We start from the raw sequence: 14,703 nt of genomic DNA on the forward strand, positions 1-14,703 counted from the left end.
GGATAGTGTCAACATGTAGAGATGTTGGTAGAATAGACATAGGTGTGTGATTTCCTTCAGCAGCACTCAGCTTCCAAGATATAAATTTGAATCTGGCAGGCAGGACCAAGATCTGAGGAATGATGGTGCTGGTACGAAAATAAGGAAACTGTAGGATTATGAGGCCTAGGAGAGGTAAAGAAAATGAAGCCAGGTGGGGGAGGATAAACAGAATGTAAAAATATAAAGACTCAGCAATAACCTAATGTAAAAGTTATTTTAAATAAAGTCTGGGACATACGGAGCTAAGGAACTGAGTCCCATCCCATACAGATTTGAACCCTAAGAACAAAAAGCTATTTTAGTGGCTGAGATTTTTGGTATCTGAGAGGGAAGGAAATATGATAAACTCACCAAACAGTCACGCTGTAGGGTCTTACATAGAGCATTGTACATGTCAGCATCCAAAAAAAGACCATCTGGAATGTCTTGTAAGAAGTCCAGGTCTTTAAAGGTGGGGAGAGGCTTCTCTCGCTCTTTTTGGGAAGCCCGCCGTTTGTAGGTAGAACCCTTGAGGTCATATTTGATGTGCATCTTGACCGACCGTGGTAAGAGATTGTTCATCACCACAATTCGAATGTTCTTGCCACCTGCCTGCACACAGTACAGCCCATAGAATTTAGGCAGCAAAGTTCGAGGATTCTGGTTGAGGTTCTGAGGGGACAAAAGTAAAAAGAAGCAGGAGAGCAAGTCAGCTGATTTTCAGTGAAACTCAAGGGTAAAAGTTGCCACCCACCTTCTTTGTCTGCTATATGGGATTCAGGTACAATCTATCTGCCCATAAGCCCACATCATATTTGTTTACAATTGCCCAATACATCTATCTTCAGGAATCGGATCACACCAAGCTGAGCCACAGACCCTCCAATACAGTAATCAGTCAGGATACTCAATATATGATGGGTATATTCTTTTAGAGAGATTTAAGAAAAGATCGTGTTGAAAAAGTCTTAACTCTAAGCCCTTAGTACAGTATATTCTTGTGGGTGTGATGCAAAGCAAAACTAACTTCTCCAGAAGCTCCAAGAGCTGTCAGTCAGAGTAAGATGGAGTACAGTACTATCAAGAGAAGTAACCAACCTCATTTCCTAGTATAGGATGACTAAGAACAGAAAACAAAATTATCACTAAATTTCAACTTTGGGTAGGATAGTCTAAGTCAAATAACACTTAAAATAGGACAGATAGGGGGGTGCCTGGGTGGCTCAGTTGTTAAGTGTCTGCCTTCAGCTCAGGTCATGACCCAGGGTCCTGGGATCGAGCCCCACATCGGGCTCCCTGCTCAGCGGGAAGCCTGCTTCTCCTTCTCCCACTCCCCCTGCTTATGTTCCCTCTCTCGCTATGTCTCTGTCAAATAAATAAATAAAATCTTAAAAAAAAAAAAAAAGGACAGATGCGGCGCCTGAGTGGCTCAGTCAGCTAAGCGTCTGTCTTCAGCTCAGGTTATGATCCCAGGGTCCTGGGATCAAGTCCCGCGTGGGGTTCCCTGCTCAGCAGGGAGTGCGCTTCTCCCTCTCCCTCTGCCCCTACTCCCCCCACCCCGCTTATGCTCGCTCTCGCTCTCTTAAATAAATAAAATCTTAAAAAAAAAGGATAACCAAAACCCCTTTTAGCCCCAGAGAGGCAAGAGAGATGGGGCAAAAAGCCCCAAAATGAACTACATCTTTAAGACCTAAGTGCTGACACTGTGTTGCCCTGCAGAAGAGAGCCCTCCAGCCTCTTTTTTCTTTTTTAAAGATTTTATTCATTTGAGATGGATAGCGAGAGAGAGTACAAGCTGGGGACGGGGAGAGGGAGAAGCAGGCTCCGCGCTGAGCAGGGAGCCTGACGCAGGACTCGATCCCAGGACCTCCGAGACCATGATCTGAGCCGAAGGCAGACGCTTAACTGACTGAGCCACCCAGGCGCCCCATGAGAGCCCCCCAGCCTTGTCCAGGAGTGGGAGTGGGCAGCAGAGGTGACCAGTGCTCCTCTTCCCTCACCATGTAGTATCCTGGAAGCAGCTTCTGCAGAAACTCTGCCTCTTTGTGCTGGACCGTTTTAATGATGAATTCATCGTCGCTGGACACGTAGAAGAGGGAACCGCTAGCCCCAGAGTTGCAGAGTTCAATCAGTGGCTCACTGCAGAGGGAATACTGGGGCCCAGAAAGAAGAGAACAAGAAGTTTCAGAAATACCAGGGCCTGTCCAACCAGAAATTAAGTACAGATGCAATTCTGTTCTAAAGGAAAACTAGAGCAAGACTGTGGAGAGAGTCTTCTTTTGGGAGGATCCCTCTGATACTGGGGGAACCAGAAGCTTACCAAGTAATCATCAGGCCGGATACCAAATAACTCCCGAAAGTAACGGAAGGCAACAGGTGCATAGGTCTTGAATCGAAAGTCATTGTAGTGATGAGCAGGGGTCAAGTTGCTCCCTTCACTGTGGGGTTAAAATAGAAAAAGCTGTAATTTATCAGTACCTGTCACCGAGGGAGTCCACGCTGGGCAGACACTCAGAGTAACCCAAAGGCAGGTCAGTACATCCCTTCTGAGAGAACCAGAGGGATTAGATGAGTCAGTTACTTCGTGGGACAAAGCCACTACATGGGGATTAAAAAAATGGCTACCCAGTGCACTGAATTGCTTTTTAGGGCTCACTCCACAGGCCAGAGGCTCGTGGAAGCATTCAAAGGACAGCATCTGCTCTCCGAATTCTCTATTCCCACATCACCCCAAGATCAAGTTAAGGATTGGACATTGGGCACATGCCTAAATTAGACCTGAACCCCTAAAACTGGCCTGAGGTTGATATGAAAAAGCCACACTTCCCAGGACATTCCCCTGAACATTAACCTCTGTACCTGGGGAAGAAGATACTTTCCACCACATAGAAGTCTTGCATGAGGACATCACGCTCTGGTTTGGTACTCAGGCTTCCCACAGTGTGAGTAATTCCTAACTGGATGGCACCTTTCAAGGCAGATGAGGTTGTCTGAGAAATAGAAGAGAAACGAGAGGAAAGTTTCTAGTATTAAATCTGATCAGAACAATAAAAACTCAGGAGGGAAAAGCCAGAAGCAGCACTCAAAAGCAAACGCCCTTCTAGTACTTCAGACCAAGCCAGGGCGATCCAACTCCTCCATCCTCTTGCCTTACATGGCAGTCAAGCCTGGTGAAGGCTGGAAGGGGATGAAGATACACAGTAGCAAAGGCAGGACTGTCTGAGTCAGCCTCAGCTAGGCAAGGTGTTCCTGCCTCTCCATATCTACAGTTGGAAGCCACTCTCCATATCAACATTTACAAGATATGTTGTACTGAGAGAACAATCTTAAGTCTCATTCCAAAGATTCCTGCGTGCAGAGTATCTGGGTCTCTCCAAATATTTTATTCAAGAAATAGAGAATGTAACTAAAATTTACTGATATTCTGATGGACTACCTGGCTACAGAAGCTTCAGTCCTTTAAGGGAAAGCCTGATCCTCCCAAGGACGACAGGGTGGCAAAAAAAGTTCCTAATTGAAGAAGAAAGCCTGAAAGACTCAAATTATTTCTGAGAGAAGTGTTTAGATTTAAAATTATTACACTATGGTTAAAACACATATTCAAAAGCCTCACTCTTACAATCATATGGGAAAATAGCCTTTCATCTAGATCTGTGCTGTGCAATACACTAACCACTGGCCACAGATGGCTATTTAAGTTCATTAAAATAAAAATTGAAAATCTTCCTTTTCAGTCTTACCAGCCACATTCAAGTATGACTAGTAGCTACTACTGGAGAACACAGATTATAGCACATCTCAATCACTGTAGAAAGTTCTACTGGTCAGTTCTGTTCTAATGATTTCCCTCATCCCCAACTCTCACCAAGTATTAAATTACTTATATTTCTACTCAGTCCTCATTAGGCACTAAAATGATAACTAGAGGGGTGCCTGGCTGGCTCAGTCAGTAAAGCATGTGACTCTTGATCTCAGGGTCATGAGTGTGAGCCCCGTATTAGGGGCAGAAATTATTTTATTTATTTTAAGTAGGCTCCATGCCCAATGTGGGGCTCAAACTCACCACCTCGAGATCAAGAGTCACATGCTCTCCTGACTGAGCCAGCCAGGTGCCCTGCTAGAGATTACCCCCCTAATTATATATATATAAAACTAGATTTTGAAGTGTATGCCTCTCCAATTAGCTTAGAAACTCATCTTTTTGTCTCAATGTTCAGTACATAAATAGGGCTCAATAAATATCTATTGAATTGACAAGAGCCTCGAGCCCATTCCCAGAGAGGGTCAGGTCCCCGACAGCGCAAAAAAGGCAAAGAACACACATAAGAAGAATTTATGTGGGCCAGAAACAGGAATCCAAGAAATCTTCACACCCTGTATCAAACAAGGTATAGACGCTCAATGGAAAGGTTGAACACTGCCCCTTGGGAAGCCTGAGCACCTCCCAAAGTGGTCCAGAACTGAAAGTAAACTCTAAAGTTCAAGTTTTATGATAGTTTTTGTGCAAAGGCTTAGGATATCAAGAAATGAGACACAATGTGGAGAATAATACCAACCAAGGGGACAGAACTATCCCCTCCCGGAGTAAAATGAAAGGGTTCCACCCAGACACACCTTTTTATACGTCGTCTCTCCTGAGGAATCAACACCTCGGTGGCCTATTTTCTTGATGGGCATGCCAGAGGCATAAGGCACCTGGAAAAAGAAGAGTCAAAATTAGCACATGATCCCCATGTAAAACACCATACAGCTACCGTGATGGTACCTTAAAACAAACTGAACACTCAACCCACCCGTTCTAGGTTAAGAACATTTTATAAAATCTTCACAACACCCACACAGCTTTAGTGTTGTTTCCCAATGAATTAATTGGCTAAAAGAACACAGAAAATTCCAAGGGACACATATTTCACTTTTGATCCTAAAAAAAAAAAGGACATAAAAAAATGAGTTACATTAAGGAAAAGTAGAAACAAGAGAACTATGAAACAGCCTACTTTTTTCACCAGCTTTCTTCAGAAACTTCTACCCCTCTAACCTTCAACCTGACATGAACACTACCTGCTCCAAGTGCATTCACCAGTAAAAATGATCTAGCCGCTCACAAATACAAGTACTGCAAGCCTGGGAATTAAAAAGCTGAGGCAATAAGATGACTCCTCTGAGATAGAAGCCCTCGGGTGTCTTGAAGAGATTCCTGGGAACATGATATGGCTTTGTTTTCCACCCACAGGATTGCCCCTGAAATAAGGAAGGAGTAATACCGGTAGAGTGGAGCTTAGAAGGCTATTCCCCACATCAAGACGAAGCACAAAAGACGCAAAGGTATTCTTCATGATGTCAGTACTCATTAAGTTAATAAGCCAGAGGCAAAAAGGCCAGTGTAAATAGAGTGCATGATCCTAGGGCCTGATATTCAAGTTCTACTCTTCTTGCTAAGGCCCTTAATGTCAGAAAACCCTCAATATATCATCTCAAAGATCTTGGAAGAGGTTCTAAGAGAAAAACCTAAAATCCCAGGCCGAAGAGGGCCTGCATTCTGAAATTCTGTCACAAAACCCAGGAGAGAGGCAAGAAATAAGAAGAAGTTTGGGAAATACTGAATAAGAATAAAGGTAAGCAAATGGAAGATATTCTGCACAGAAAAGAAAAACTTAGGAAACTAACATCTGTTTGGTTAAAAGAAGTTCTTCAAATTCACCGAAGCTATGCAACCAGGAGGCAGTAACAGCAAAACCAAAGAAGGGGCTTTAGTGCCAGATTGTGTGGGTTTTAATCCCAGCCTTATTAATTGTGTGACCTTGGGCAAGTTACAGAGCCTCTAATCCTCACTCTACTTATCTGTAAAACATGGATAGCAATGGTACTTAGCTCACAGGAGTGTTTACGAGATTAAATAAGAATAAAGGATACTTAAATTATTACTCTTTGGTACACTACATTTGATACATTAAAAAAATGTTCAATCAATTACTATTGACTTATTATAATAATCAAAGCTATTAATTAATATCTATAATAAACTATAACAAAAGTAGTTGTATAGGGACACCTGGGTGGCTCAGTCGGTTAAGCGTCTGCCTTTGGCTCAGGTCATGATCCCAGGGTCCTGGGATCCAAATCCTGCATTGGGCTCCTTGCTCAGCAGGGAGCCTGCTTCTCCCTCTGCCTGCCGCTCCCCCTGCTTGTGCTCTCTCTCTCTCTGACAAATAAATATTAAAAACAAAAAAAAAGCAGATGTATAATCTCTAGCTTACCAAAGAGATATAAGAATCCCGCCTAGCTTCCAAGATCCAAGTGGGGGGAAAATAAAGATGTCATAAACAGGTATCCTTCTATCCCAGAATTAAAGTTTCAGAAATATGGTATCAGTATCAAACTCACCTCAGACGCCATGGATCTCTTGATTCCTGATGCTGTTAAAAGAATAAACAAAATACAATCAGAAGTGTACACACACACACACTAGTGCCCACAATTTCTATCAAGCACACTGAAACAACTGGGGTTTGAGTCCAACTAAACCTGACAATGAGCTCCTGCCTCTTGCTCTGTGATACTAAATCCTTTTGGATAGGGATTTTAAATATCCCTTCCTCTTCTCTCTCCATATTCACAGAACCCTTATGCATATTCCATTCCTGTTCTAGTCCCTTTTCTTACTCCATTCTTCATATTTTTTTCCAGGAAATATATCTGTTCTTGATACATTTAACCATCAGAGTCAAGAGGGTCTCATTTGATACCATGGCTGAAAGAGAAAGGGCATAAGAAATACCCAGGACTCATTGGAGAGTCTAGGACTTAATAATTTTTCCTGTACAGCTAAAAAGGTAAGAACTTTCAGAGCTTTTCTATGGTGCTTTACTCCTCTATGAATTATTTCAGAAAAAAGGTAAAGAGTTGATCTATGGAGATAAAGCACCTAAGGATGAGAAAATACAATGTCAAAATAATGAAGATTCTGCATCCCTACCTCCTCATCTTGATTTCTGCTGTAAACTCAACAGGAATTTGTTGGCATTTACTTACTTACTAAAGTGAGTTTTACTTACCAAATATTCAATCAGTGCAGATGTGTAAGATAAGTGTGTGATTCAATCTCGTAAGTATTATGGCTTTTATCCATTTAAATTTAGGAAAGATAAATATGTTTATAAAGTGACTAAAGGAATATATCTGTAGAAAATCTACTCTGAAAGGTTAAATCAATTCTCAAGGGTTTGCCATCCCCATAACCTTCATCAATGATCACATTGGAGACACATGACCACTCAGGAAGACAGACTGTCCCTGTCCCCCCACCCTTCATATTGGAAAATGTTGACTTTTATCTTCAAAGACTATGATACATACCTTCAATCTAATTCTAACGAATTCAAAGAGAATAAAGATTAGCCATATTAAAGAAAATTAAAAAGAGGAGCCTAATGGGATGGATCTCCAATAATACCCTAGCAGGAAGATCCCAGTTTCAGTGTATGTATACGCTGGATTAATGATGAGGCAGCAACAGCAACACATGGGATTAAGGGCAATAAGGTGAAGCTCTAATTATGATTGTTTAAGACAAATAATCAAGGGCCCTGAGAATTTCAGAATATAGCTGGGCTCAGAGGAAAGGTTGTGATAATAGCCCTTAGTCGTTGAGAGGCCACAGACCAAATATTTCTGTTACCAGTAAGCAGAGCAGCAAAATTTCCTTCCCTACAGTGAGTCAGGGTAGCAAAAAATGGGGAACAGATGGTTTTCATTCCTCTTCCCAAAATAGGAGGCAATGGAAATGTCATCTAGCTGTTAGGAAGATCTGCTGCATAAAATGACCCAGAAAATTGGAAAACCAGAAAAGCCCAATAATCTACACCCTTTATAGATGCTTCATCTTCAATTAGATCAACTTCAGCTGGGTAAAAAACGAGGTAAATTAGTACTGGAATCCCAAGCTAAAGATTCCAAGGAACAATAGCCAGGATAACCCAGATTTATGACTAAAATGGCTACTGACTTACTATAAAATTTAAGGTGTCCATCAACAAAGGAAAAAAGGTCTCAGCTTTTATTTTTTTTTAAGATTTATTTATTTATTTGATAGAGCGAGCAAGCACAACTAGGCAGAGCAGCAGGCAGAGGAAAAGCAGGCTCCCCAATGAGCGGAGAGCCCAATATGAGGCTTTATCCCAGGACCCTGGAATGATGACTTGAGCTGAAGGCAGACGCTTAACCGACTGAGCCACCCAGGCGCCCCAAGGTCTAACCTTTTATGTCTTAACAACCTTTTAGCCAGGAGTCAACATGCTGAGCTATTTAAAAAATCAGAAGACCTGGGTTCAAATCTGTTAGATCAGGCAAATTGTTCTCTATGCTTAACTAAAAAATGAACCTATATTAGAAGCCTTACAGGGGCACCTGAGTGGCTCAGTTGTTAAGTGCCTACCTTTGGCTCAGGTCATGATCCCAGGGTCCTGGAATGGAGTTCGGCATCAGGCTCCCTGCTCATCAGGAAGTGTGCTTCTCCTTCTCCCCCCACCCATCCCCCCATGCTGGTGCTCTCTCTCTCTCAAATAAGTAAAATCTTAAAAAAAAAAAAAAAAAGGCTTATGTAGGGGCCCCTGGGTGGCTGGGTCAGTTAAGCATCTGATTCTTGATCTCAGCTCAAGTCTTGATCTTAGGATTGTCGGTTCAAGCTCCACATTGTGGAGAGCCTACATCATTAAAAAAGTTTTGCGGGTGCCTGGGTAGCTCAGTCTGTTAAGCGTCTGCCTTATGGCTCTGGTCGTGATCCCAGCATCCTGGGATTGAGCCCTCATCAAGCTCCCTGCTCAGCAGGGAGTCTGCTTCTCCCTCTTCCTCTGCTCCTCCCCTACACTTGTGCTCTCTCTCACTCTTTCTCAAATAAACAAAATCTTTAAAAAAAAAGTCTTATGTAAAGATTAGATGTGATAAGCTAAATCAAATGGACCATAACGTGCTATACAAATATATTCTTTCTATGTGATTTCTAAAGCAAGAGTAAAGTTGGGCTCACAGCAAGGCTTAATGTTCAATTACCTAGACCCTCAAGGAATTTTAATTAGCATCTCAAATTACTTGGCTCCTCCCAAACCCCTGAGCGGCCCCACCAATACCACACCCTCCTGCAAGTGCACACATGCAACTACAGAATCACTGATTCTCACTGAGAAAATCAGTATGCTTTCAGTTGAGAAGACAAACACTGATTCTGGACTCCTTGGTCAGTGTTTGGCCTATCCCTTCCTTTTTTACCACAGAGGAAAAGGTTTGGAAGGGATCTGGCAGAACCAAGAAGGGCCAACATCCAGTCCTAGTCTGACAGTCCTACCTAGAAAATAACCTCCTCTATACATAAGCAGTCACTAGACAAAGTTAAACAATGGAGAAAAAAGAGGCAGGTAAGTGATTTCAAGGCACAGATACCTCCCTGAAAAGCTCTATTTTGCTACCTTTCCTAGTTTTATCCCACAAACATGTAGCTCTAGGGCTGCTACACTCTTGCAAAGTACCCAGAACCAGGGTGAGAGGACTTCACTCAGTGGAATTTTGGTGCCAATTGCTTAGCTATCAGCAACTGCAAAACTGGGATTAATCCCAAGGACACTTATAGCTGAAGCAGTTAGAATGATAATGGGATCTAAATAATGATGATGATGAAGAAGGGCACCTGGGTGGTTCAGTGGATTAAGCCTCAACTCTTTTTTTTTTTTTTAAGATTTTATTTATTTGTCAGAGCACGCACAAGCAGGGGAGCAGCAGGCAGAACAGGCAGAGGGAGAAGCAAGCTCCCCGCTAAGCAGGGAGCCCGATGTGGGGCTCGATCCCAGGACCCTGGGTCATGACCTGAGCCAAAGGCAGACGCTTAACCGACTGAGCCACCCTGGTGTCCCATATACCTCCAACTCTTGATGTCAGCCATGATCTCAGGGTTGTGAGACAGAGCCCTGCATGGGGCTCCCCGCTCAGCACAGAGTCTGCTTGGGATTCTCTCTCCCTATGACCCTCCCCCTGCTTACGTGCACACATGCACATGCTCTCTCTCTAAATAAAATCTTTAAAAAAATATAATGATAATTAGACCAAGTAACACAGGAGGAGGAGAAGAACAAAGACCTAAGACTTATTACTCTCTTCCTTGCCTGAAGTTTTGCTCCTGGGGCACAAATCAGAGCTCCAACCTACCACAGAAGAATGGAAGGGAAGAGAAAAATACCTAGAGTTTTACCAATGTTGCTGTTAAAACCCAGGTGGTCCAGAAATCCAATGAAGAACAGAGTGACATGATCTGCTAAGGCTGGACCACTTGGTTCAAGTCTCTGCCAATGAGAAACTTTTTTTTTTGAAAGATTTTATTGATTTATTTGACAGAGAGAGACAAGACAGCGAAAGCAGGAACACAAGCAGGAGAAGTGGGAGAGGGAGAAGCAGGCTTTCCCACTAAGCAGGGAGCTCGATTCGGGGCTTGATCCCAGGACTCTGGGATCACGACCCGAGCCGAAGGCAGACGCTTAACGACTGAGTCACCCAGGTGCCCAATGAGAAACTCTCTACTGGAGAAGTCCATGAGACTGAAGAGTCAACAGCATTGTACCTGTTCACCTCATAATCAAGCTTTCTCTCCTATTAGTACAGAAGGAGGAGGAAGAGGAGCAGAGGGCAGGGGAAGGAGAAGGGAGTGCGGGAGAGAGAGAGACAAGACAAGAAGGCCAACTCAGCATGGCCACAATGGGCTTGGTAATGTCAGCCAGTCAATATTCAAGAAATGGGATTCATCCCTATGAATAAGACCAGAATATTGTTGGGACTGCCTGGGTGGCTCAGCTGGTTAAGTGTCTGCCTTTGGCTGCCTTCGGCTGCCTTCGGCTCAGGTCATGACCCCAGGATCCTGGGATGGAGCCCGGGTGGCTTGGGCTCTCTGCTCAGCGGGGAGTCGGCTTCTCCCTTTCTGCCTGCCCCTCCCTCCCTCGCTCCTTCCCTCCTGCCTCAAATAAATAAATAATCTTAAAAAAAAAAAAAAGACCAGAATATTGTTCAGCAGAAAGTTGGCTTTCTAGCATTTCTGCGAAAAGTATTCTCTGATAAGCATATATTATTATCTTATAATCCAAATCCACGATCCATATATATATATCATTCTCTTTTTGGATGGGGAAACAGAGTATAGGGCAGAATTGTAATGTTAAAATTTACTTTACTTAGCGAAAAACCTTTCTCCTGAGAAATCAGGGACCTGCCTCTCCCACCTAAGCCAAAACTCTGAAGGATTATTAAAATTCCTACATGATCAGTCCACACCATATAGCATGTGCTATAAAAGAGGAGAGAGCACACTACCCAAGGTGGGGCTGGGTGGGTATGGAGGCTGACAGCTTGGCTTCTCCTCATTGGCTCAATTTTAACACCTCTCAATACCAGTTCAATGCTGAATTATTTCTGCTCCCCCTCCTCATTCAATTATTCAAAAACTACTGATAATCTGTTACATGTCAGGAACATTACATAAGCACTATGGACAGACAGTTTTATGTTCCTGACCTGGAGGAGCTCACAATTTTTTTCTGCATTTTTTGCCATCACTTGGGCATCTCCACATTCTCCCAGTTCTCCTTAATACTGGCTGCAAGACTAAATTGAACGGATACCTTTGTAGAAAGGGTATTTCTCTCCACTGACAAAATTTTTATTTGTATAGCACTTTAAAAGCTTACAAATGTAGCTAATTTGATCCTTAAAACAATACTACAGGGTATGGGAACCAATTAAATGAAGTACTTAAGAGATATATCCACCAAATATAATGTATGAAACTCGTTTGGATGCTGATTAGAAAAATAGTAAAGTAATGTTCGCTTTGGCAGCACATATACTGATACTGGAACTATACAGAGAAGATTAGCATGGCCACTGCGCAAGGATGACACGCAAATTCATGAAGAGTTCCATATTTTAAAAAAAAGAAATTAAAAAAAAAGTAGTTTAAAAGTTTCTGAGACAAGAGCCTCAAGAGGAGAAATTAAATAACCACTATTCCGTAGATGTGATGATGCTACTGCGGTTATGTCACAAGTCCCTACCTCCCTTTGCCCCAAAATACAGTCCTTATTTGTAGAAATAACATTCTGAAGCATTTATGCTGAAATCAGATGAAGACTGGGTTTGCTTTAAAACATTCCAGGGAGTGGAAGTGGGGAAATGAAGATGAATAGATGCAACAAGCTTTGTAAAATATTGCTGCTGAGTCTAGACGATGGGCACACGGAGGTTCTTTATACGGAAAAGAAAACAAGTCTGGATAATCAAGCTTCTTCATCTGAGTTGGCTTCTTTCTGAGAGGTTTTCTCTGGTAAAAGGAAGCATCAAGATGAAGCTCTAACAGTGACATTGTTTTTATATTGCACTAAGTTGGGACTCTTGCTCATTAACAGGTCCTGGACCAAGAAACATTCTAAACAACTAGCTAATACTGCAGTACTAAAAGCAAGATATGAAGCCATCACAGTCTGCATCAGAAAAAAATAATGGTTCAAATAACTTATTTTTGAGTGGGTCAAGAGATGATATAGAGCCAACCATGGCAACTCTGAACCCCAGTTCCTCTGCAGAAAGAAAATGTAAAAGCCCTAGAGAAGCAAAAACAACAACAAACCAAATCCTAGAGAAGCAAGGGTGTACTCACTTTGGTAATTTTGCTTCTAAAGATTTTATTTAATTTGAGAGAGAGAGAGAAACAAAGAGCATGAGCAGGGGAACCGGCAGAGGGACAAGTAGACTCCTTGCTGAGTGGGAAGCCCGGGGCGGGCCTGGATCCCAGTACCCTGAGATCATGACCTGAGCTGAAGTCAGATGCTTAACTGGCTGAGCCACCCAGGCACCCATGTCACTTTGGGAATTTTTAAAAACTCTGGCCAGGCAAGCTCAGTCTGGCTGAAATCTATAGCTGCTGATGAAAGCTGATTTTTTTTTAAAAGATCTTATTTATTAATTTAAGAGAGAGAGACAGAATGGGAGGGGGAGGAGCAGAGGGAGAGGGACAAGCAGACTCTGTGCTGAGCACGGGGCTTGATTCCAGGACCCTGAGATCATGACCTGAGCTGAAATCAAGAGTCCGATGCTTAGCCGACTGAGCCACCCCAGGTGCCCCATGAAAGTTGGTTTTTAAACAAAGCAAGTTGAAAACTCAGCTCCTTCAGTCACAAATTAAGCTACTTGCCCATTGTCAAGCTAACAAATCAATAACCATTTATATTATGAAAAAAATCATTGGAAAGGGCCTTGAGATTTTTCGTCTAATCCTCTTTTTTATAAATAAACGCACAAGCATAAGCGATGTGCAAAAAAACCACAGAGCAAAGATGATGACAGAGCCAGAATGGGAATTCACATTCCTAATCCCTAATTCAACTCTTTCTTCTAAACAATCTTGTTTTCAATTTCCTGGCCACCTAAAGTCTAGGTGGGCCAAGAAAGCACCAGGGGAGCTAGAATGCTCTAAAAACTAAATAAATCTCAGAATTGCTAATAGACAGTGTGAACACATATTTTCTTTCCCTGAGGTACCCCCTTCCCTTGGGACAAGGAAATCTATTTTTCATTTTCACTGAAAGAGGATTAAGAGCAGAGTCCCTCCTTCAATTCCTCTCAATTTTTTTTTTAAGATTTATTTATTCAAGAGAGAAAGAGAGAGCATGCAAGCGAGCATGGGGGGGGGAGGGACAGAGGGAGAAGGAGAGAAAATCCACGCAGACTTGGCACTGAGCGTGGAGCCTGACGCAAGGCTCGACCTCACGACCTGAGCCGAATACTTAACCAACTGCACCAGCCAGATACCGCCCCCCCCCCACCCCCCGGCATCAGTCTTAAGTTAACAATAATGACAACTCTGTTCCTCTGGCAATAGTCATCAATGTTACTGGCAAAAATAGTAGGAAAATACCTTTCACTTCTTTTAGTGAGTTTATCCTTGTTCTGAACCAAATAATGCCTGTATTCTAGAGCAGCAGAAATTTCTTTCAAGTCTGATTCTTGAAAAAGCAGTTTCACAGTTTTATAGATGTTAAGGTCCTCACTAGTAGAAAGTACCTTTTTGTCTTTGTAATAAAATATCAACAACTTTAACAGAGAAAGTTTGACAGAGGAAAAAAAGAGCTCCATTCATCTCAGGTTAAAGTTTTCTTTTCGGTGTATGTGGGACCATGACTTGCTCTGATTAAAAGCACAAAGCTCTTATGATTACTGAATTTGCAGTGGACAAAAAGAGGGCATCTGACACACAAACTCTTTTTCGTTTTAGGGATCTTAGAATTGACTGCAGAATCTGTTACCAATCCTTGGCAATTAACCTTTTTTTTTTTTCTGGCACATTAACTTCTAAAATATTTGCTAAAAGACTGAAAGAATCAGTAACTCCACATATTATGCACAGAAGAGCTCAGAATTCTGTTGTCTTTCTAGGAGAGCCAAGGTCAGAAGGGGAAATTGTCTTCTGTACTATTCTCTCCTTCACCAAGGAGTCCTGGTTCAGTCAGTACCCATTCAATAACAAACAGTTAATCTGGTTTAAAATCAAGTTAGTTCACACACAGTCTACCAGATTAGTCAGGGGAGCAATAACAGCATAGTGGGCAGAAATGTGGGCTCTGAAATCAGAACACCTACATTTGAATACTAAAT

The 14,703-nt window shown here is 42.4% G+C and overlaps 1 protein-coding gene and 1 non-coding gene across 3 annotated transcripts in view; one reads left to right on the forward strand and one right to left on the reverse strand.

The window, feature by feature from the left end:
- Positions 1-14,703, reverse strand: part of PIP5K1A (phosphatidylinositol-4-phosphate 5-kinase type 1 alpha) — a 36,394-nt gene that overhangs the window by 11,226 nt on the left and 10,465 nt on the right. Inside the window, exons 2-7 of one of the 2 annotated variants that reach the window (XM_028088226.2) lie at positions 6,406-6,437; positions 4,636-4,716; positions 2,881-3,011; positions 2,342-2,459; positions 2,022-2,174; positions 394-693 (exon numbers count right to left, since the gene is read on the reverse strand). In XM_028088226.2, coding sequence (XP_027944027.1) covers positions 394-693; positions 2,022-2,174; positions 2,342-2,459; positions 2,881-3,011; positions 4,636-4,716; positions 6,406-6,437 — 815 coding nt within the window. Of the gene's footprint in view, positions 1-393; positions 694-2,021; positions 2,175-2,341; positions 2,460-2,880; positions 3,012-4,635; positions 4,717-4,814; positions 4,904-6,405; positions 6,438-14,703 lie in introns of those variants that run through there. The other variant, XM_028088227.2, reaches the window with a different exon arrangement.
- Positions 11,876-11,982, forward strand: LOC114197379 (U6 spliceosomal RNA). Its single transcript, XR_003606891.2, has one exon. It is a non-coding gene; the product is annotated as a U6 spliceosomal RNA (small nuclear RNA).

This window comes from Eumetopias jubatus, unplaced genomic scaffold (genome assembly GCF_037043125.1).
Source record: "Eumetopias jubatus isolate StellerSeaLion01/CBP00866 unplaced genomic scaffold, mEumJub1_p1.0 scaffold_4, whole genome shotgun sequence".
NCBI classification, from domain to species: Eukaryota; Metazoa; Chordata; class Mammalia; order Carnivora; family Otariidae; genus Eumetopias; species Eumetopias jubatus.